This window comes from Megalops cyprinoides, chromosome 5, assembly GCF_013368585.1.
Source record: "Megalops cyprinoides isolate fMegCyp1 chromosome 5, fMegCyp1.pri, whole genome shotgun sequence".
In the NCBI taxonomy this organism is placed as follows: Eukaryota; Metazoa; Chordata; class Actinopteri; order Elopiformes; family Megalopidae; genus Megalops; species Megalops cyprinoides.
Window position 1 is genome coordinate 22201073 of NC_050587.1, and position 24385 is coordinate 22225457.

The 24385-nt window shown below is 42.5% G+C and overlaps 1 protein-coding gene across 1 annotated transcript; it reads left to right on the forward strand.

Moving 5' to 3' along the window:
• The first annotated feature begins 11622 nt into the window (after positions 1-11622).
• LOC118778565 (ectonucleoside triphosphate diphosphohydrolase 2-like) lies at positions 11623-23198 on the forward strand. Its single transcript, XM_036530161.1, has 9 exons — positions 11623-11862; positions 17436-17553; positions 18044-18194; positions 19188-19347; positions 19858-20085; positions 20767-21036; positions 21671-21790; positions 22268-22402; positions 22833-23198. The coding sequence occupies exons 1-9, from the start codon at positions 11746-11748 to the stop codon at positions 23040-23042; spliced, it is 1509 nt and encodes a 502-aa protein (XP_036386054.1). The 5' UTR covers positions 11623-11745; the 3' UTR covers positions 23043-23198.
• The last annotated feature ends 1187 nt before the right edge of the window (positions 23199-24385 follow it).

Here is a 24385-nt window from a genome sequence, read left to right on the forward strand (position 1 = left end):
AGAAGCAGCAACATATTCTTTTGTGGACATACCAAGCATAAAGCACACAAACACACACACACACACACACACACACAAACCTTTTGGTGTTGTGTAGACGTCACCTGTCCTTCATGCCTTTGGGTAACAGTTTGTCTTGTCCTGAAGTTAGGATCAATATCGTTGTGTAGGGGATAATCAGACTGTCAGCTGAACAACAAACATCGCAGTCGTCTGATTTTATCTGGAACGTTATATGTTTTACAAGTTGAACGAACGACATCACCAAGCCTTTGTTGGGTTCCATTTCCCAGATCAGATGTCGCGTTTTCTGCGATTATATTTAACTGGTATATAGCCTACCCAGTTAGTTATTCTTAGTCTTAGAGAGATTTAGGATAATTAATGAATAATTCTTGTAATTTTTGTTGATTACAGAAAGAAACAATCATCCACTTCTTTCATCAATGTACATATGCCAAAGTATTTTGGATTGATGTTGAGACCTTTGTAAGAAGGAAATCTGTAAAATTGTTTTAAATAGGCTAATTTAGCTGTTTTATTTTCAGATGACAAAATTTTTTGTTTAATGTTTTTAATTATGGGGAAATATCATATACACAAGAAGAGATGGACTGATTGTAAGGATTAAAAAATAAGAAAGCACAAAGGACTTTGGACATTTGAATATAATCTTATATAATGATTAATTATACACTCTGGCTTTGTTCATGGTTTGTATAAAAAAAATGTAAATAAAGGTTCTTGGGGAAAAAAGAAATCTATCAAAACGGTGTAGGTTATACCTTCGAAACTGAGGGGGCAGTTTCACGCGTGTACTGGGTTCAGGATGATGTTGCTGTCAAAGTGGCGTGTCAGAACACAGGAGTCAGGTATCCAATTCAGAGCTTTATTGAAGGGATGTGGGTATGTGTGCCTGGGCGTTAATGCAATGTAGCTACTTTTGTGAACTACGATTTCATTGTTATCGATGAAGAATGTTCTAATTATAATTTTAAAAGAGAAAGCGCGATGAGAAGTATTAGGGATTTTGATCTGTGAAAAACAAGGAGCAAACTCTTTCCTCGGAAACGTTCAATAGACACGAATCTAAACTGGAAACAAAGTAGGGCTACACGGAAACGGCTTGAATTGATTACGAGAGTTTGTATAATCTAAACTTTCACACATAGACCTATGCACTTCAGCCGGGGTTTCGGTACCTGCTGTCGGTCTAGATGGGCAGCCATCGTCCATCTATGCAATATTTGCTGTGTCGCCGTAAACAGCAAACTGTGTTCTGCAACATAGAGGTTTGAGAGTTACGTAACTGAACTGTGATATACCTTGTAAAAGGTGATTTCGTGATTTGTGAATGAATGCTTGTTTTGTATAAAAAAAAAGTCTCAGAATGCACTCGCTCTATTAAGAATCTTAACACTCATTGCATTCCTTTTTGGCAAAGCGACAACGTCTCTGAAACGTCTGCAAGCATATCTCATACAGGAGGTTTACCTGCACCGTCAGGGGAAGGCAACGAATCTAGCACGCATGTAAATTTCCCTGAAAACGGCACGTCCCGGCGCACTGGCAGCAGAGATAAACCACGCCCGCAAGTCTGAGGGGTGTACAAACATAGATGGTGACTTTGGATCAGTTTCAGCCTTTTTTGCAGCATGGATGTTGGTTATACTGTAGTTGATTTTTCTGATCCCCGATCAGTGTTTTAGGGCACTCCAGTCGGACTGGCGGAGTGGGCGGTAACGCACCTGTTAGCGTAAACAAGTCGGAGTAGCGTGAAAACATGGTATGATAAGTTATCCAGAAGCTGTTGCTCCGCAAACATTTATTATATTTGTATCTTTCCTGTGATTTGACAGTGAATGTTTTGCGCATAACTCAACTATCGCTCCTAAAAACCGCATACATCTTCGGTAAGTATGCTTCAGTTCGGCAAAGGTGTCTAGTTGTAGAAGTTTGGTTCAATGCAAGTATGTGAAAGCCCTCTCAATAACTGAATTACGAATGTAATTTTTCAAAAGGCTCCTCGTATGCGGTCTGCCCAGACCAATAAGACGTGTCTTCAGTGCTAGCTAGTGTGTAGCTAAAAATCTCTCACCAAAGAGATGGAAATGGTTCTGTGATACCGGTGTCTTCTGCAGGCGGTGGAGGTCTTCGCAATACACGCTACTTCAATTGGGATAACCTATTCCAATTTATGCGTCGTAGGCCAACCACCAGACTCGCACACGAGTAGGTATTAATGATTCAAATGAGAAGCAACTATCTTCCTCCTTGGTAGTTTTCCATGACAGCAATTTTCTAGAAATGGATTTTATCGCCGTTTTGCTATCAGTGTCCACAGCAATGATATCCAAATTTGTCCATAGATATTTTATATGTTCATACTGTTTTGTTGTCAAAAATTCGCATGTTTTTGGCCTATATGCAGCGCTGTGCAAATAATTATATTAAACTTAACCGGGCAAAGAACATCGATTTATACCTGTAATCCTGGTCTCCTGGCGTTGACGTTGCCAGCTATCAGATATTCACAGCGTTACTCGGGTAACACTTCGCTACATTTTCCAGGACTTTTAATTTAGCAAACTGTAGTTTCATCTGAAATCGTCCAGTTTAAGTAATTTGAATCAAATGAGACTAAAACTAGACGGATAGCAACAGTTATTTAATTCAAATGTAATTACACAGTGTTGGAAAGGAATCGTCAAATTTGAAAATAATTCTAACAAAATAGGCTAGTTAGTGCAGCGTTTCTTAAACCTCTCCTGGGAAACCCCTTGTCCAGCATGTTTTAGAGCTCTCCCTGCTCCAACACAGCTGATTTAAATGATCAACTCATTATGAACACCTGAAACTGCTTAATAACAAACTGATCATTTAAATCAGCTGTGTTGGAGCAGGGAGAGATCTAAAACCGTGTTTCCCAACCCTGCTCCTGGAGGCACACTGTCCTGCATATCTTCTATGTATCCTTCCTGCTTGACTAAATCAGGTGTGCTCAGCTAATCAAAAGTGCCACTGATGAGTTCAGTCAGGTAGGTAGAGCAGGGATAGATAGAAGATATGCAGGACGGTGTGCCTTCAGGAGCAGGGTTGGGAAACGCTGATCTAAAACATGCAGGACAAGGGGTCCTCCAGGAGAGGTTTGTGAAACGCTGATTAGTGTATGTGCAGCTTGTTTGTTTCTTGCTGTAAGGGGAGGAGTCTTCGGAGAAAGAAACCCTCTAAGGATCATTGCCACTGTTCATTTAGTTGGTTGTTTTCCGTGCTGCAGCATTGCCAGTCTCTGAGGGGCGTCACTGGTCGTGACTCCGGGATGGACGTGTCTGAGCCGTTGAGACGCACTGGAGAGGCAACTGGAGGGACCTTGTACTTCTCCCTGAAAAGGTGGCTGCAGCGTGACCGGGACTTCCGAGATCTGGAGGAAGCCAGTGAGTGGAACTCGTTGGAGCGGAACGAATCGGCGCGTAACCTTACCTGCGTAAAGCAGCGCCTCCTATTGGTCGCCTTCATCCTGCTGGCATTGGCCGCGATGGTACTGCTGTTGCTTTGGAACTATCATTGCATCATGGTCTGGCACCTATGCCGTGAATATCCGTCCTTCCCGATGTTTTGAGAGACATATTAGCAGACCCCAAGTGAGACAGTGGCTGACCGGGTATATGAGAGAGCCATAGTGCCCCCATTTTCTTCTCCCTTTTCTGCTGGTTTCACATTGGTAGTCTGTCTCCACTCAGCATTGCCTGAAATGTCGGTCATTTACCCATTGGCTCATAGCAGTGCTGTTGTGCAGCTCCAGTTAATGTCAGACACCAAACCTCTTGTGCCTCGAGTCACCCCAGCATTTGGGTTCACCCTGTACCTTGTCACAGCTAACTGTTGGATTACAGTGCTGTGCAAGTGAGCAGGCAAGATGCAGAGTGCTGTGTGCCAAGTGACATGTCCACCCATCAAGCATCAAACATAAGAATACTGGATGATTGACAGCTCTTAAAATATGTCACTGCCATATTTGTCCAATGGCTGACCTTTGTGATATTTGGTTTCTGGGTTCCCTTTTTATTCTAAGTCATGTGTGGCATTATGACACAATATAACAGTGTAAATGGAGAACCTTAAAATTCACTTTCAAGCTTCCCAATACAGAAACTGAAATTAGAATAGTAACTGCCTGTCAGAAGTGAGCTGCATTATATTAAAGTTAGACCAAATGGAAAATGTTGACTACTGTTATGTTCTTAAAAGTGGGTAAAATTGTAAATTTTTAATGTAAATGCTTCGGTTTTGTTTTAGATCAGATGAGAAGCATCTTTAATAGTTTTGCTTTTGTGGTATAATAACATTAAAGACATATTCAAAAAGTTTGTGTATTTTTTAACATGGGCTATGAAATTGAGTGGGGCCAGTCAAATAACGGGAACATCAGCTTTGCCTTTTGCCATCCAAATGGAGTTGCTTTATGTTCTTCCAGATTTTCCCACTGGAGGGAGACATAGGCCACGTGTCAATCAATGTAGCCAGTAAACACCTGTTTTGAGGGTATGATTGTCTTCAGGTACAAAGGTATGGTGATGAGTCAGTTTTCAGGGACAGTGAGTCCTCCTCATTTTTAAATACCTGCTGCTGTTAATGTCAGATGAATGTTCAGTGGCAACACTTAGGATAGCAAACAAAGCCTAATCCTGGGTATATATTGATCTGCTTTCAACTGAAAGCAGAGATGTCTTCCCGACACAGTTCAATCCATGTAAATTACAATATGTACAGAACTCACATTTCTTTCACAACATATCTCCTCAGCACTCCAGAAGCTCCCCTGATCACCAGTACAATCAAGAATAGTTTCTGCTACACACATATAAAGCACTCCATGGCAACCCCACCAACTTTGCTTCCCTATTCTACCTTCTTTCCCACTCATCTGAGTCCAAGATGTAAGTACCAAAAGCTTAAGTGTGTCCACTGTGTGACAGGCTAATCTGTTGTGAAACCCCCCCAGAACAGTCATCTCCCACTTAAGAACAAAAAATTTAATGGCCAAAATAGCCTGTTCAACCCAAAATAGGCCAACCATTTTACTTGTAATCTATAGTGTATCTAATACTGTGTTAAGTGTTAAGTTATAACTCTAAAACACCTTTTAAACACATCTGGGAACATGGGCTTTTCCCGGGTTTGCCTTTGGTATACATGGGTCTTTCTGGGTTGCTGGAACTGTGAGTCTGCTCCTATATGTACCTTGGCTATTACATTAATGAATAATTCTCCTTGTGAAGAATTCTTACACACTTCAGTGTGAAATTATACCTTTAATAATCTCTAACTATGTCCACTTGTTCTGCTGACAGAAATTAGCTTGATGGAGCTTCTGAAGTGTACTTCCATAATCCTTTGAAGAAAATTTTAAAAATCTTGAGCAAATCCTGACCCTCGCCTTCTCTGCAGTCAACAGAACAGGCCCTGCCTACCTCCAAGAACTCATCCAGCCCTACACACCAGCCCGACCCCTGCACTCAGCAGCAACTGGACGCCTTGCTCCCTGCATGGTCAAGGCAGGAGGTGCTCGTTCTGCCAGACATCGGCGTTTCGCCTACATCGCTCCCCAGTGGTGGAACGAACTCCCGGTCTCGCTACGGACAGCTTCTTCACCCCAGTCCTTCAGACGGGGCCTGAAGACGCACCTCTTCAGACTGTACCTGGACTGACCCAGCACACAATTGCTGCCCCCCCCCGCCCATCAGTGCTGTCGTAAATTGCTGTGCTTTTTAAATTGTGCTTTTAAATGTCTCTTGTTGCCGCCTTTACCCTGACGCTCATTGTGCCGTTTGAAGTTGTTGAAGTTTTGCCGTTCGAAAGTGTATCGTACTAGTTGCCCTTTAGGCTGTAATTGTACAAATCTGATAGTACTGCGTCCTCAGACAGACCTTGCTCTCAGCTGAGAACTGTCTCATTGTGGAACTGTACACATCCTGTCCCCGTACTGTCGCTGTACCTACTGTATGCACTTTTGTAAGTCGCTTTGGATAAAAGCGTCTGCTAAATAAATAAATGTAAATGTAAATGTAAATCCCACCCAAACCTCAGTCAAATCCAGCTAGAGCCTCCATAAAATCTCTCATAACAAAAGTTATGAGTTAATTGTGTAGGTGCTGTCAGAAAATTCTCCTGAATCATCTTTTTTTTCCTCCTGGGTGTTATGAGACATTTAAATCACAGTTCACTTGCCTGAAATAAAAGGGGAGAAAGAAGTTAATAAATGTGAATCTCCCTAGAATTTCTTACAAGTGTGTAGGTCTTTGTGGTCAACAAGCTGCTATTTTAACCACAACAGGAAAGCTAGGTAATTAACTTCCAAACAGTTAGGAAAACTGCTGTTGCTCACCTCAAGGCTAATGTCTGTGGTAACACCAGTGAGGTTTGGGGCGTGACAGGAAGGGCGATCAGTTCTTTGTTGCCTAATTTTCATGTTTACTTCCGTGTGCCTGTGTGTTTTGGTATGTTTTATTAGTCATGAGCTATAATCAAGCTCTATGTTGCCCACACTAAACTGCGAGGTCTTTTTGAGAAAGTGGGTGTTTTTCCATGAAAACACTGGCATTCATTAATTGCTAATCCCACTGTCAACACAGAATGTTTGGCCTTGTGAGACACCATGTGATATGTGTGTGTATCTGTGTGGGTGGGTGTGTTATTAAGGAAGTAGTATGTCAGTGTATCAGTCAGCGCTAGCAATAGGAATATCAGTCCTTTATATATCACCAGCCAAGTTGGACCCTGTCTGTAACCTTTAAAGACCCTCTGCTTTAAAGAACCCCTCTGTGCCAGTTAGTGTGTCACTGATTCACAGAGTTTCAATTTGTATAACTTTTATTTATCTCATTACGGGTAATTTAAATTCAAGATTACTCAAAATTGCAGAAATATTGTAAAAACACGAAAGAAAGAGAAGACAACTGCATCATCATTTACCTATTAATGTAAGTGACAGGTAGCATTGATTTGCACATAAAACATTAGTATGCCTGAATGATGGGCAGGTGGTGTGTGGTATCCTAGTACAGTGCCAAGATAGGTCTGGACAAGCTTTGTTTGTGTTTGTTTAACAGCCTCATATATGGGTGCAGTGAAAGGCATCTCCCCCTCCTGTTGGATTTAGCACTGGGAATGCACAAATAGTGTCCTGACAGAATTTTTTTTTGGAATTCTGAACAGAAAATGTGGCTGCAGTCACCATAATCAGATTTCCCTTATTTTTTTAAATTTGCAATGCCCAATTGTCATAGATGTCCCACAGCTACAACACCCACCAATTCTATAGGCTGAGACTAACATGCTGTCCTCTGAGACAGGTGTTGTCAACTACCACTTACCTTACAGACCAGCAGGGCAGGCCATCCAGGGACCTATCGTTTGGTTGAACAAAGCCATATTTTTGTTCCACCGCTATGGGCTCCCAGTCATCATCAGCTGATGATATGACTAGGATCAGCTGACATCAAGCCTTTGTACTGGTTGAGCCACTCCAGGGCCAGCTTTGCCTACTTAATGATTTGCTGATCATAGACGTAAGTTTTGATTTCTGAGGTTCCCCTATGATCCCTGCACATATGTGTGCAATTTGTTTTAACCGTGTATTTTAGAAATACAGGAAGTGTCATCTCTTTAGCCATTCTCTGGGGCCAACAGCTGTCAAGGCCGATGATGAAGTAGTCAGCTGCCTGCAGGCATTGGCCTGCCATAAATATCACTCACTGTTGCCCACAGACTCTGCAGCGATGTCATACGGGATTGCATTATCCCATGTTGACCCTTGATAGTGCAGGCTGGCAGAGCAAGGTTGAGGAGCAAACTTGTTTGTTGTTTTAAAACAACATAAAAATGACATATGGCTCACATTAGCCGTGCCTTCAGCCAGGTTGGGGAACAAGTTTGGAAGGGCCGCAGTGTCAGTCTCAGCTGAGGTTTCCATCTGGATGAGAGTGAACTCTGCTGCAGGTCACCCACTGCTGCCGGATGTGTGTGCGCATGCCAATGCATGTGCATATGAATAATTCATAATTCACTAGCCAGTGAGACTGAATGTGCACGGACATTGCTCTTGTTGCACGTACATAGAGCTACTTAAAATGTTATAGTCCACGTGGGTGCACAGTTCAGCCACTGGTAGAAAACCTGCGCCTCTAATTGCCACGTGATCTGATTGGACAATAGGAGCCCATGTAGATGCTGCGTGACAAAGACCGGACAATCTACAGCAAACTCTGGGTGACCTCATCAAAGCTCACGTTCGAGGTGCCAGGTGTCTCTGAGGCATTACATGCATGGCTGTGCCAGGATGTTTGTGTTGTCTTAATTCAAGAGCAGTGTCATGAAGTCTTCCTGCTGTGAGCTCTCTCTGTGGGGTAAAAACACGTGCAGGGTTGAGACAGGCTGTGTGAGGACAGCAGGCTGCCCTTCTGAGCTGGGGTTCAGGCCCAAGGTTTGGGGATGACACAGATTTCCTCTGTGTGGAGGCAGAAACAGTGCCATTCATGAGCGGCAACAGTTACTGTCAGAGTTCCTGCCCATGTAGCACTTCAGCTCAAAAGAGAGCCAAATGCACTCAGATGGCAGACTGCCAATGAGACAGAGAGGTTGAGAGAGAAAGGGGAAGAGAGAAATGAAGACACAGAGGGAAAGATGAAAACAAAGACAGAATGAAAGACAGCAACTGGAGCAGAAGGGGAGAGAAAGAAACAGTGGGAAAGACAATAAGAATGAATGAGAATTTATAACTTGAATCTTTAGTCAGAGAGAAAAGGCTTCCTGCATTTTAAAAGTCCTTAAAGTATATTCCATAATTGAGGAAAGAAAGTGAGAGAGAGAAAATCTTCACAGAATCACTTATGGAACTATTCTGGACAAAAGTGGCACACTAAGCATACAGGGGCTGAAAACAATAAACACAAAGTGATTGCATAACAAAGAAACTCTGGTGTCAATTATACTGCTTTTCAGGGGAAACTCAGATCTTTCCCCCTTAGGCAGTTCAGTTTATGCAAAGCCTGTCCCATGCCTGGTTTGTTCTCAAATATAAATGCTGGAGGCCTGTGGGGAAAAAAAAAACTGCTCAAAACTTTTGTCATGCACCTCCACCTCTCCACCAATTCCCTTGGTCTCATGTTATTTCAAGATAACCATTTAAGGCTGGCCTGCTGTTAATGTTACGCAGAGATCTTTTGTGTTGAATAATCACCAAACTCTGTCAGTTGCTGTACAGAAAGGGATTAGCAGCACTGATATGTTTTGGTCAATCCTGCCATAATAGGGTTGTAATCCCTGGAACTGCTCACAGTGAATCTTTTCATTGCTTCAGAAAGAGAGCTTTAATCAGCACTGGTATTCTTTTAAAAAGTCCCCTGCTTTGTAAAATGTCTGTAGCTGCTTTATTGTCAACTGATTTGAGGGGGAAAGCTGTAATGGACTAGCTACATTATACTCATAGGAAACCAATACTCCATGGAAATACAAGTGTAGGTAGCAGTGTTAGTGTAAAGTTCCAACCTAACAGATGCTCAGGCTGTTCTTGTCAAAATTGTATCCTTTATACTGTTAAGTCCCAGTATTGTTGTTATTTTACATGCTATCAATAGTACTTTTTCCCTTGTTTTTGTTTCACAATGGCACGGCAATCCTATGGAATCCTCTTTGTAAGGTGAAAGTAAGCGGTATGAGTAGACCAGGTCATTTAAAATGATGAGATGATCCAAGTCCTTTGCCTCACCTTTGAAGCCCAGTGTTTTGTATCATGGAGTGAGAGAGTCTGTGTACAAAGAGGATTGTGAAACAAAGGTAAGAAAAGGAGAGAGAAAAAATAACTCAACCCTTTGTAGATCAGTCTGCCTCTTTGATGTTTTTGAGTTTAACTGATCCTTTAACTGATCTCCTGCAATGTATCAATGGCAGAACACCTGGCTCTAACATACCTGAATGGCTTATGGTGTGTATGTATCTGTGTCACTTTGTGTAAATAACTATGCCATCATAATAGGCATTTTACAATTGTATTATGCTACTTCAACAACACATAAAGTAGAATCCAAACTAAAGCACAGCTTAAAGATATTACTTGGTGAGACATGAGAAACCAACTGCTATTTCTAAGCATCCACAAGAGCTAAATTGAAAGAGACAATATTGTCTTTGCTGTTTGCTTTTTGCCATTTTATTGCTTTAATTTCCTTTAATGACAAACCATCCAACAAAAGTGCAATCATTGCTTGAAGTGCAGCAGCTTTAGCAGAACACAGGCTGCAAACACTTGCTCTCCGGAATGTCTTGGACCCTCTCCACTGATCACCACAGCTCTTCCCAGAAAGCAAGGCTGCATCCGGTCCGAGATGGATAGCTGTCCAAGTGTAAGGAATTGTGGATTCCCCTACCAACATTATGGCACAATGCTCTGCATCATTGTATGACGGGCACTCTCTGCCACCTAAATTGTACTGCCCATCAATCAAAAATGTGTGTGGCATGGGACTGCAGTTCAGTCTAGAAGACAAATAATAGTGTAGATGAGTGCAACCCTCTTCATAATGGCCTGACTGATATAATAGCAAGCCCGCCAAACCTGTTTTTGCAGTACATGGGAGTGCAGTGCAATGCTGTTTAGAGAAGACCAGTATAGGTCATGAGACCTGGCCATTTAACAATATGGTGATGTTGGTGCAAAGTGGGGTGGAAGACCAGGACATGATATATACTACTCACTAAGAGGCCCATGGTTTTACCAGTGCAGTAATGCAGATAGGTTGTGGAGTTGGAGAGTGGGGTTCACTTTATGACTGAAAAGTAAGATCCTTACTGCTGTTGCAACGTGTTGTATGAATGGGGCTATTCCCACCGGTCATACACATACACATGTGTACTGTGGATGACACAGATTCACAAATGGGTCTTAATCCTCACTACTCCCTCCGAATAGCCTGTGGCTAAACAAACACAATGGCTGTGTTTCCTCTACCTAACATTATTGGAGTCCCAACACCAAGACACTCAAGAAGTGCTTGAGTCAATATCTAACAAACGGAAATTACCTGTTACCTCAGTCATCGTGAGATGTGTGATCTCGGTGTCCTCAGCAGCTTTTAAAAAACTGTCACTTTACCTGTCAATCCCCCCTTCTTAAACTCAATTTCTGCTCATTGCAATATGTTTAATTGCGCTGTGCACTTAGCAAGCGCTTATTTTTACAACTTAAAATTGTCACACAAGTAGAACATTTTTTATCCATCACACTCTCCCTCATTCAAATATCCTAAGTACTTGCAACCAAGGAGCTTAATTACCCTTATGCCAGTGCCAATTAGGGAAACTATTTTTCCAATTTAGCTTGCTCAGCCAGTAGAATTTTGAATGTAAACTTTTCAATGATTTTTTTTTTTTTTTTTGTTTGTTACTTCACTTAATGAAGGGCGGCTAATAGGCTACGCTTTGAAAACATGCTATCAGTAAGACCTGGTAGACAGTCAAACGCAGCCATGTAAAATCATTATCAAATGGGCGTGGTCGACAGGTTTACAAAGCGGTCCCAAAATACACAAAACGAAACCCATGGAGAAAACAAGACATCCTGTTGTCCGCTCGCTAGTTCCTCACTACAGCGCCAGCGTACGTTTTTAGAAGTGCTCTCTACCGCTATCACTTGGTGTTACTCCGACGCTCGGTCCGTCTCTCGGGCACTCCGCCACCTCACATAAGCACATGGCTAGTCAGCATAGTCGGATTATTTTGCCTGTCGTCCTCTTGTTGCTGGGTGTATTGGCTATTCTCCTGCTGACCATTCCAACCGAAGATATGAAAGAACCGCCGGATTACATGGTAAGGCTCATGCACAAACGCAGCGTTTCTGTAAAGGTTCCTGAAGTCTGTGCTCACGTCAGCTGAACGCTTCGCCGCCTCGTGGGGACACCAACGAGACTACTTTCAGCAGGTCTTATTACATGAGGGAGTTTAGAGTTTAAATTAATATTTAAAATCTGCTGTAAGTATTTTGGTCACTACGACGACACTACCATCTATATTAACTACACTAATTTGAACATAAAACAACATGTGCTTCGTGTACACATATTAATAGCATTTATCTCACCGTTTTCCAAGTGCGGCGTTAACATATCAGAAGTGTCAGTTTGTTATTGCAGGTAGGGTAGTGATCATCTTACAGGTACACGTGTGAGTTTTCGACAGTTTCCACTTTGGAATGCGCAGATGTAGTTTCGTGGATAAAAGAAAATGTGGCTGCTTTCAGTAATAAAGTGGAAAAAACTATGGATGAATGAGTGTTAGTTCATCCTGGTTTGCATCTCCACCCTGGTACAACAGTGTGGTACAGTCAGTAAATAGAAAGCGGTCAGTTAGTCCTGTTTGGAAGAACGTAAAGCAACGTGCATTCACACCTCTGTAGATCAGAAGGTGCACCGTTTATTAAAACAATATTGTCACTCTGTAATTCGCAGATATAAACAATAAGAAACAACAACGTTTGCACATTAGCCGTTTCCATGTAACCTTTTGTTAAACAGTCTGTACGTGGGAATCTTTAAAGTCTGGGGTGCATTTTCTGATTAATGCTGCAGTAGGACAAAAAGGATGAGAAAGTCTGCCAGTCCCCTGGAAGTTTTACTGCGCTAACTATGCAGTGGTTTTAGGGAGGGGGATACGCTCATAAATATGCTCCTGACAGATTTGCATCAGCGTGTCTTTTTTGAGCTACAGAAGCGTATTTTCGAAAACAATACTGTAATAAGGCACGTGTCAATTTTGTGGTATTTTTTGTAATGAAATAATTTAGATATTGGGATAGATATACATTTGGAAGAGAATCATACTATTTTCATATTTTTCACAAAGCTGGGGATGCTTTTGCAAAATTCAAATGAGTCCTTTACAATGATTGCTTTGAAAGTCTGAGTCATTTTGCGGTATGATGTGCGGCATGTTCATGATTCTGTCAGAACACCCTTTGTTGTAAAAACTTTACGATTGAAAGTTTGTTGTGGCTCATCATATTCTGAAATTAAACCCATCTTCTTTTTTGAATTGCACCAAACAAATAGAAGCAACAGGCTGTCATATACACGTGTACTGTACATACACATTATTGTCTTGCTGGGATGGTGAAACGACGCACATTGAGGAGGGTGTTGTTACGGAACGACGCTAATTGCTCTAATTGCTCAACGCCTCGCAAGAATTGTTGGCAGCTTAGATTTTCCCACCACCTAGAGTCTTTCTGTTTCTTAGCAACGCTTGAAAATCACAGAACAAGCTCCTGTTTCTTTTTTTTTCCTGTTTTGCTACTGCCTCCTTGTCACAGTTTCACAATACAGGACTGATTCCCAGAAAAGGCATTGTCCACACAGCCCCAGATGGACATGATTCCGGTATTTTTACCTGTTGTACTATGTGGGGTTGCTGGTATATTTCAAAATGCTGGTATATGTAGGTATATTTGGGGCATACTGAAAAAGATAAAAAAGATCACCTTGACCAGTGAGTTTTTAATGTGAGAGTTGTTTGTTTTTACTGTCTTTGTTTTGAGATTATTTCCACGGCCTGAAAATTACTGCAGAGTGCATGTTAAATGCTGTTTAATGTGGGGAAATATGAAAAGTTTCCGGGCCTTTCTTTCCAGAGAGGCACAGGGCTACAGTATGAGCAGTCACATGTGGAGCTGTTCAGACGTGCTGAATTGGAAGGCTCCGGTCAGATGTGTGCGCACAGACAGAAGAGAGTGATGCCCCAGGGCTGAACATTCATATGGTTCTGTGTAAAAAAAATCATCTTATATAAACTCAACGTATACCAAAGGAACCAAACGCACTCTCACAGCTCAAACTGTACAACCTGCACAAATAAGTGTCACACCCGCCCTGCAAGCAAGCACTCAGGTGAATGCACACAAGCACAATCACTCTCTCTGTCTCTCTCTCTCGCACACACATTCTGAAGTTACCACAAACAGCATGAGTACGTACTAGCCACATCCTTTGTTGAGAAGAAGCAGCTGTAGTAGAAATGCCTGGCATAGCTTGTGAACAGCAGGTTTCAAAGAAAAGCTGTGGTGGCATAGATCATTCGCATGCATACCTTGTTTTGGCTTTTTGTGTTTTCTGTTTGCCTGTATATTGTTCTCTCATCTGTCTCATTGTATTCTTGGATCTGAGTGGCTTTCTTTTGCTTTCCCCTTTAATGTGGCTTTGTCTGTCACTTGTGCTTGTAAAGCATCTTTTTTGTCCAGAAAGGGTTTGATGAGGAGCTTATAAAAACCAATCTTCAGTTTCTGAATGATAATAATACACCCTCCTATTCGTCTCCCACGTCCCCTATTACCTTTCTCTGTCTCTCATTCATACAGGTATACAGAAAAGGTATACAGAAATGCTAAGCAGAAATGATTAAATGTTTAACTCTGTTCATTTAGCTCTGCTAGCAAACTAGTTTATATCGCTCTCTCACAGGAAGGGGTTTGTGTGCAAGCTCTTTGTTTCTCATCCTCACTCACAGCTGAGTTTCTTGCCAGCCATTTGTACCAGGGGGCTCTTTCATGGTGGCAGCTGAAACTGTCAGCAACCAACCAGACAAGGGGAGGGAGAGGGAGAGAGAGGTGGGGCAGTCAGACCACTTTGTGCACTTGTAAGATCAGACTTTATTTGTACATAATGGGAGCATGTAGTAAAGCTGGCTGTAACATAACTGCACAGATAGAATACTTAATGGTCAGAAGAAGAAAACGGGAGAGAGAGGGTAAGCAAGACAGACAAAGGGACATGACTTTTAACATTTAACTTTTTTTTTTTTTTAAAGTAAAGCATATTTGGGCAAAATATGAAATTAAAGAAAATAAACACAACCAAACTAAAAGCAAACCTACATTTATTTAAAAAAAAATCCACAACTTTACACATTACATTTAAACCATTCTTGAAGTATTTATGAAGTTAGCAAAATATGTATGGCCAATCTGCAGTTAAATTCTTCTAAGCTTGTTGTTCATTTATAAAAAGCATGCTCAAGAGAGGGAGGACCAGAGTGGAAAGAGAGCAGTGAACAGGAAGAGGTGATTTGTGGCCCACATGTGGGTATATACTTCAGTGCCGATCCTGTGGCTCCAACCTGTCCCAGACACACTGCGTCCCGTCCCATTTCTGGAATCCTTATCAGCGGAACGGTTCCCTGCACTTACCCCACCTCACCCCAAGGGCAGCTCAGAAAGAGGAAGTCTGGGAGGATGGGGAGAAAGAGAGAGATCTCTTATTACTTATCGCTTGTTGAAAACTGGCTTCACCATTATTTTCGTTATGGTATCAGATGTGGAGTGGAGTGCATTTGAATGTATCAGAGTGAATGGAGAAGTTAAGCAAAGACAGATATGGTGAGGAACATTGAGGGCATTGATGGCAAAGGTGCTAAGCCACAGAAAACATAGGTAGCCTATTCTCAAGCCAAATGCAAAGTATCCTTCATTTGCAGATTACCTGACAATGTAAAGCATTTCAAAAGCAGAGTATACAAATGAGAAAAAGCCTGTGTGATAGTGTGAATTATAGAGGCAATAATCCACAGATTACATCCATCTGATACTTAGATTTATAGGTAAGTATTACGTCAATTAATCGCGTGTCTCTCTTTCTCTCCCTCCCTTTCCCTTTCAACAGTGTGCTGTTATAACCACTCTTAGAACTTGTCAAAAACACATACAGTACATGTGGTGTCTGTAATATGTCTGGAACACAAGTTCCACTGTTAAACTCCACAGTTCCATTGTTATTGTCAGCTCATTAAAAAGAGCCCTGCAGAATAAGGCAGGTGTCAGGTGCCTAACCATTCAGTTGGTTATCACAGTCCCCTTTTGGAACGCTTCTTTGACTCCTGGCCTGGAAGAGGATGCTTCATGAATGAAATTCACATACAACAGTTAACGTGGCTGTTAACATGTCATTTTGAGGTGTTGGGGGTAGTGGGATCTTAAAAATGTAAATTATTAATTTAAGCAAATGTACTTGACCTAAAGCAGGTTGTGATAAAAAAGAGACAAAAAATGAAAGGCGTAGGTTGTTCAAACAAGACAGGCAATGAATCTAGGGTAGTTCTGTATAACGCTATCACTATATCAGGTTGATTGACTGATATACTGAGAGGGATGGCAAAATGAAAAAAAAGATTGCAAGGATGAAAACGTGTTGGACTTCCTGCAAGTCTGACGTATTGAAACCTTTCCACTCAGCCCTGTGAGCGCTTTATAAATCTGCATTAGAATAGCAGCACATAAAATGCAACTAATGGTGAGTCACTTTGCAGTCAAGGGCTGCTCTGAGTTATTGCTGCACTATTTTCCGGAATACCCTGAATGACCCCAAAACCTATGTTGGTTTGAAAGTGACAGAGCCCCATTATGCTGTGATACTGGCGTTACCCTGCGCATAACTCTAGCTTAAGTACTGCATGGATTTCTGTTAGCTCCAGTGTGACATTCCAAGTGAGGCCAAGTGTAGGCTATTGTAATGATCATCCCTCTCTTGCATTCGCTGTCTGTCTCGTAGATTCAAAGATTTAAAAAAATTGACTAATTTGGCATGAGTTTATTGTTTACAGTTGTGCCAAAACAGGAAGTGCCACAACTGGAAGGCACGTAACACAAATATTACAGTCATCTGAGCAATAGTATTCCCAGTTTAACCATATTGCTGTAAGTCAACTGCAGGAAATGCTGGTATGCATTTCACAAACTTTCAGTGTGGATGTGGATTGTTTCTATCTATATACAGTACTCAGCAGGGTTGTGAGTGCTGAACTTTAAGTGATAACATTGATGTGAATGATCTTATGACACTGTTCAGTGTGTTTAGCACTGTAGGAATTGCGCAAGGCTGGGTGTGGAGTGTTAGCATACATTGTAAAGACTTGTCATTCGACACCATATTGTTATAGCCATTCAACCACAATTATGTAGCCCTCAGCTTGATAAATCAATGTAACTGGGAATATGAGAAAAGAAGTAATTTAAAAAATGTCAAAACTTTAACTCTGTGCCAAGTGGGGCAGTTTAGACACTAAGTGTTAAACGTAACTCTTTCGGAGGTGATTTCACACTGGCATTTTTGGTATTAGACCACATGCCTGTGTGGTACAGGAAATGCTTTTTGTTTTAGGGATGGGTTCCTTTTCCTAGGTCACATGATTGTACTATTTGGCATCTTGTGTGGTTAAAGTGGGGCATGCCTTGACTGTCCCAATGGAAGATACACAGATAGATCAGACAAAATGATCTTCTTTTTCCACTGTTTTGTAGCCAAGCTATTGAACTGTTGTGCTGTATACTAAGGAGTGTGTGTGGGGGGGGGGGTGAATACAGTGACAGCACAGAGCACTGTCTCCCTGTTCTATCCCAGTATGGTGTAGTCCTGGATGCTGGCTCCTCCCACACTGCTTTGTACATTTACAAGTGGCCAGCAGACAAGCAGAATGGTACTGGAATCGTCACCCAACACAGTGAGTGTCACGCCAAAGGTGAGTGAGGTGCCTTTTTTGCTGTGTGTGTGTGTGCATGTGTGTGCATGTGTCGGTGTATGTGTGTGTGGATGAACAACACCTCAAAACAAATGCATACCTGAATACCCCAACCATTTTAAATTCCATTTCCCACAACAGCACTTGATTGCTGGTTTAAAGCAGAGGCCCTTAAAGTACCAATGAAAGCATGCCAATCATCATTATAGTTCCCTAATTGTAATCTTTACTTAATAGTTCTGGTTTTGAATGTATGGTCTCTGTAGTTTTAGTTCTCCAAAGCCTGTGCTTTAATCTTTGATGAGAATGCTTTTTTACTGTTGTTCTGTATAAAGTAAGTGATAATTTTAATGACATCCTTGAACTGAAAGATCTCCATTGGCCAATTTTGCGCGCAGTAGGTACTAACCACTAAATTGGGTCATGGGATGCTGGACCAAATTAATCACAGTGAAACCATGATGAATATAAGCCCATTTTGCTGTCCCAGGTGGGGGAATCTCCAGCTATGCAGGACAACCAGGAGGTGCAGGGCGCAGTCTGGAGGCTTGCTTGGACAAGGCCATGAAGGACATCCCAAAGTCCAGACATCAACTCACACCTGTGTACCTGGGAGCTACGGCTGGTATGAGGCTGCTGAAGTGAGTAATAGTACCTCCAGGGGGCCACACACACACACACACATAACCACACGCATGCACATATAGACACAGGTTTCCACACCCAAGTACATGCACCCATACACATGCACACATGCATTGACATGCATCCACACTTGCATGCACATGTATCCACACAAATGCACACGTACTTACACTCAAATGCAAAAACACATACACACGTCTTGCACAGGTGTATCTTAATAACGATTTACCATGACACCACACACACACACACACACACACACACACACACACATAAACACACACACAGATATACACAGCACACAGCTTGGCTGCATCCACTCAGTTCACACATACTTGCAGAGTGACCATAACCCAAATAGTCACCCCCCTCTTCACAGTTCCTGTGTGTATAGGTGACATATCTTAATGACTCTTGGTTCAGATGAGGCTGAAATTCGCACAGATACACACAAGCACACACATTATACAGGTATATAAAATCACAGCCGGTAAGTATAGTTAAAACATACGACAAGGAGTGTGTGTGTGAGTGCGAGTGAGGTAGGGTGCTGTGAATATATGTTTGCATGTGTGTGTGAGCTGGGTGTGGTGATATTTCTCACACAGTCAAAGAGCTCACTGTGACAGCTGAGTGAAATGGAGAGGGTGAGTCTTGTCTTGTCTCAGCCTGCCTGTGTTGCACAGGTGTATCCTAATAACGATTCACCATGACACCATAAACTCCCCCAGACACACACACACACACACACACACACACACACACACACGTGCACGCACAATATACATGTACACTGAGTGACCCTAACTCTAACTGACTGCCGTTAGCCACATACAAATGCAGCACACCACAGTGACACCACTTAACCTGCACAAACACTCACCCTCACCACAATGGGCATGCATAGATCCTGACAATAACTCTTTCTTTGTCTCTCCCTCCCTCAGTTGCTCTGTCTCACATTCTCCTGCTTCTCTCCTTCTTTGCAGTATGTCCAGTCCAAGGGATTCAGATCAGATCCTGCAGGAAGTGGGTCAAAAAATCCAGTCCTATCCATTTAACTTCCGGGGTGCGTCCATCTTGACTGGACAAGACGAGGGGGCATATGGCTGGGTCACTGTTAACTACCTGCTGGAGAACTTCGTCAAGGTAGCCTGGCCCAGCCTGATTCAGTCTGTGTGGGACTCCTTCGTGATCAGTTGCTGGACCATTCCAGACTACTGATCAATTCTCAGGGTGAAACACTGCTGACCACTGGGTTTCAATTAGACTCATTTGCATATTGTAAATTAAATTATAAGCACAGTCAAAATATAGTGCGCTTGTAATTTAATTTGCTGTATGCAAATTGGAGGACATTGGATGCATACCAGCTCTCAAATGGTTATAGACATTAACTGTACTTTAACCTGCTGTAACAAGCTCTCCACAGCATGTGGAGGGATTAGCAATGAGAACCAGCACAGAGGTTGTCAGTACAAGTACTTCCTGTTTTATTTGCCCGCTGGCTATAACTCAACATGAAAATGGACCGTTAGACAGTCATTGTAATATCAGGGAGCAAACAGGTAATTGACAGGGGACCTCTAGTGGTCATGCTAGGAATTATAGCCTTGTCATGCACACATCTCATGCTTGTTGTCTGCTTTGCCCTCTCAGTACGGCTTCATTGGGCGCTGGCTGAATCCGGGAAGGGAGACAGTGGGGGCCCTGGATTTCGGAGGTGCCTCCACCCAGATCACCTTTGTGACACAGGACAGAGTAGAGGACAAGGATAGCAGCATGACACTGCGCCTATATGGACGGGACTACAACCTCTACACTCATAGTTTCCTGTGCTACGGTCGGGACCAGGTCCTCAGAAGGCTGCTGGCTCACCTGGTGCAGGTATGGGTTGTCCTTGGAAATGGGTGAACTCTACTGACCACTGTAGCATCATAACTTTGCCACCAGTGCACCCCCACTACAAGGCAATAGTCATCACCTGGAAATAATAAAATGTACAAAAACTTTAATATGCAGTGAAACAACTACACTCTTGTTATCATATGCAAAACATTAGCTTTTATCTTTAGTCAATTGTTGACTGTTTGTATTGGTTCTTTTCCTACAGTGTATCAGTGTGTGTTTTTGTTGATTTTAACAGTGTCAAATAATTGTATTAGTTAATTACTTACTGGTGTTGATTGCTTGATGTGCAAAACACTAGGCCTATGAGCGCTTACTAAAGCCCTCCACTGTGACCCATCATCAGTCAGGCTATAATATAGCATATTATATTATTAGTATTCTCCAATGTGTGCATAATAAGTATATATTCCTTGAATTTTGAATAACAGTTCATTTGTATAGACTAGTGTTGCACACCAGAACATTACCAGTATTCATGTTTTAATTGATGCTGCATACATGCTGCACATTGTCTAATATGTAAATCATGTGGATAGTTAACCCTTTTCACTTAGCCCACTCTTTTGCCAACCCACATGCTATGAGGATCAGTCAATCTGCACAGCATTGATCCAAAAGGCCACACCCAATGTGACTGCTTGTCCTTCCTGATCTCAGTTCCAGGGCTACGCCAGCTCCATATCTCACCCTTGCTATCCAGAGGGCCACACTGTCAAAATGACGCTGGATGAGGTGTTTGATTCCCCCTGCACGGCGGACAAGAGGCCGTCTCCGTACGAGCCAAATGCCCCACTGACTGTGCTGGGCTCTGGACACTACTCCCACTGCCTGGGAAACGTGTCCCAGCTCTTCTCCTTTGGCAGCTGCTCCTTCTCCCAGTGCTCCTTTGACAGAGTCTTCCAGCCCAACGTCAGCGGCAGCTTCATGGTGAACCCTGGGGACTCTGTGGGGGGGCCGAGGTGGGGTGGAGAGATGGGGCGGGGGGGTGGGGGGGGGTGCTGGCTGGAAAGGGGAAGTGAAGGTGTGCAAGGGGGAGCAAACTCCTCTGATCAGATCTCTTCACCAGTTGATCAAAAAGGCGAACACAAAAGTTGAACAAAAAGGTGTGTGTTTGCAGCAGTTATATGCTTGCTGATGCTTTTTGATGAGCACCAGTTTGGGTTAGAACAGCAATTGTCTATAATAATATAGTTTTATGTGTTGTTTGTCACTTGAATGACAATCTGTCCATTCTGTTGTATTTTTGAATTTTGAAGGCAGAGAAGGCAAATGTCTGGCTCTGAATCATTGATGTATGATTGAAAGGAGAGTGTATGATATGATGAAAATTGCAAATTAAACAGATAATCTTTAATAGCACAGCCATGGATACACCAAGACTGCTGTAGAGTGTTACAACATTCTCTAATGAGCATTTTCATTTTCAAAAAAGTATTCTTTTTTTAAGAGCACGTGTTATACCTCCTCTGCAGTTTTATATGACGGATGGCATTCTGTCCATATAGTATACTTCAGAAAATGTAATTCCTGCCTCCCTCCCTCTGTTCTGTCTCTGTCTCAGGCATTCTCTGCTTTCTTCTACACTCATTCCTTCCTGAAGCTGGCGACGGGCATCACTGTGACTACCCCGGCTCTACTGGAGGAGGCGGTCCGTGCTGTCTGCAACATGAGCTACCAGGAGGTAGTGTGTGTTAGCCGTTTGTGCGTTTTTGCGTGTGCAAGTGCATGCATTTGTGCATGTTTGTGTGTGTGTGTCTGTGCATGCATATGTGTCTGTGTGTACTGTCTGTTTGCATGTGCTGGGCTGCGTACTCCATGTGATCACGTTATGTTGTACGTGGATATGGAGGATGGATGCTTTCTGACAGTGCCTCCCTGGAGGCTACACTGCCTGTAGTAGGGCTTTACTTCTGTCTCCATGAGCTGGAGTGAATGAATCCTCCTCTCAGTGTTTTATTGACAGGAGAAAAACAGTGTTGTCAAAGCAATTATGTAAACAATATTACTTCATACTCTAAATACAACTATGCAAAATAGAAGAACACATATAGGTACGTAGTATGTAGATATGTATGTCTTTCTGTGTCTCCTTTGTCCGTATGCAATGGCGTGAAGAGGTTCCCCTCTCTCTCTCTTTTTCTGCGTATCTGTGTGGCAGATGCTGGCCAAAGCCCCGGGGCAGGAGTCTCGCCTGAAAGATTACTGCTCCGTTGCCGTGTTTGTCCAGGTGATCCTGCTTCAAGGGTACAGGTTCGATGAGCAGTCCTTCCAGCACATCTCTTTCCAGGGCAAGGTGAGTGTCGCAGGTAGTAACCAGAGAGTCCGTCACATAATAAAGCATGGTATGTGGATATTTACTGAAGCAATTCAAATTAAGTACCTTTCTGAGGGGTACAACAGCCTTGTACCACCAGAGAAATAAACTGGCAACCTTTGGGTTACGAGCACTGCTCCTTACCACCACACCACACTGCTGCCTGAGACACAAAATTTTTTTACAAAGCTTTTGCTTTTCTTTCAGCAGACTGGCTGCTTTGTGATTGGTCATTGTAAAGTCTTGTGCCTTTCCAAAGCAGCCAGCTGGTGAGAGTGTTTCAGTCAGTGTATTTTGTCTGTGAGTGTGGGTAGCTGTGTGTAACTGCTGTGTGCATATTGTATTTTACGTTGCTTATGTTATGTGTGGCTGCATTTGTGCAGTTGTGTAACTGTGTCGTGTTGCACAGGCAGGGGGCACGTCCGTCGGCTGGGCTCTGGGGTACATGCTCAGCCTGAGCAGCCTGTTGCCTAGCGAGAGCGTCGAACTGAGGAAGGCCCTCCGCCCGGGCGCCTGGGGCGTCCTGCTCTTCCTCTGTGTTCTCCTCATCATCGCCCCTCTGGTGTACCTCATCGTGCACAACACCCGGGGAAAGAAGACTGATGAGAATGGGATATAGAGAGGGATGGATCCCAAATCCCGCTCTGGCCCTGCTCACAGGATCTAAGCCACAGCTACACCAGCAGCAGTAACCAGGCCTGGCTTTTTGATCCAAAGAATTTCCTCATCAACAACGAGGGCAGTCACATGTGTGTCAGGAATTGATAAAATCCCCCCCCCCCCCCCCCCCCCATGCTGATGATTGGGACACTAGTCAGCTCTGGGTCACACCACTTGTATTGGTTAGGTCTAACTTTTGCATACCAAAACTAACAATCTGCTGTAAAAGTCACTGTTTTCTTTTGCATCATGATTTTAAATTGTGACTATTTTAGCAGTCACACAAAATGATGCATTGCAAATAGCGCAGACACACAAAAAGTACACCATAAAGGATGGGGGTAACACGGTGAGTGGTGCTTTCCACGGCTGGTTCTGTGATTTCCTAACAAGGGACAGACAAGCCACCAACACAGAATGTCACAAGATAACGATATGTGTTGATTTTGTTTTGTAGCCAGTAACACATCAGAATGACATGTGTTCAGACACATGATTATGTCCTCTGAATGTAGCTCTTGTAAAATGAGATCTGTGCAGCTGCTAGTTGCTGTCTATTTGATGACAGTTGCCAACAGTAAGAAACATGGTGTCATGTGTGTAGACACGAGAAAAAATTTTATTTCCTACTTGGGTTCTACTGGTGCAGATGTGATGTACCATAGGGAACCAGGAAAGCCCAAATTAGAAGATGGGAGATATGCGGTTTTAAGGTGTTTGGTGTTTGTGCTTCCTGTAGCTTACATTTACATGTTTTCATAACTGTGTTTGTTGTCACACTATATTTGTCTAGAAATACTGTCTAGAAATACTGCATTCATAAAATCCAAAGATAAACCTTTTGCTACTTACGCATCTGTTTACAACAAGAGTATGTTCTGTTCCTGTGGTCAAAATAAGCCCATTGTATGATGCTGCATTAATAAAATGTAATAGTTTTTTTTTTCTTTAAGTGTAAGCTGCATGTTTTTTTTTCTGGGAATTAAATTACTGTAACTGACATTCATCCTTGAGTATATATTTTAAAAATATCTCATTTTAAACATCAAGCATTAAATGGGTGATATCGTTTAAAATCTCATATTTCTATGATAACTTAATTTCTAATTTTAAGGTTGCCGACTGTCTCGCTTTCATCATGACGCTGACATTTTGAGATAGAACAGGCTTAAATAGGAGTTATGATAAATGCGTCAGAGTTCACGACCCAATATGCGCATATAACTACGTACAAAAAAACTACGCGGACCATAACCCTTTGCGTTGCACCATTGGTGGAATTTTGTATGGTAGATAATCTGA

Excerpts from the sequence above, each read along its gene's own strand:
- LOC118778565 (XM_036530161.1), top strand. The coding sequence starts at position 11,746 with ATGGCTAGTCAGCATAGTCGGATTATTTTGCCTGTCGTCCTCTTGTTG. Across the intron at positions 20,086-20,766 it reads TGCTGGCTCACCTGGTGCAG|TTCCAGGGCTACGCCAGCTC; the intron begins GTATGGGTTGTC and ends TCCTGATCTCAG. Across the intron at positions 21,791-22,267 it reads GCAACATGAGCTACCAGGAG|ATGCTGGCCAAAGCCCCGGG; the intron begins GTAGTGTGTGTT and ends TCTGTGTGGCAG.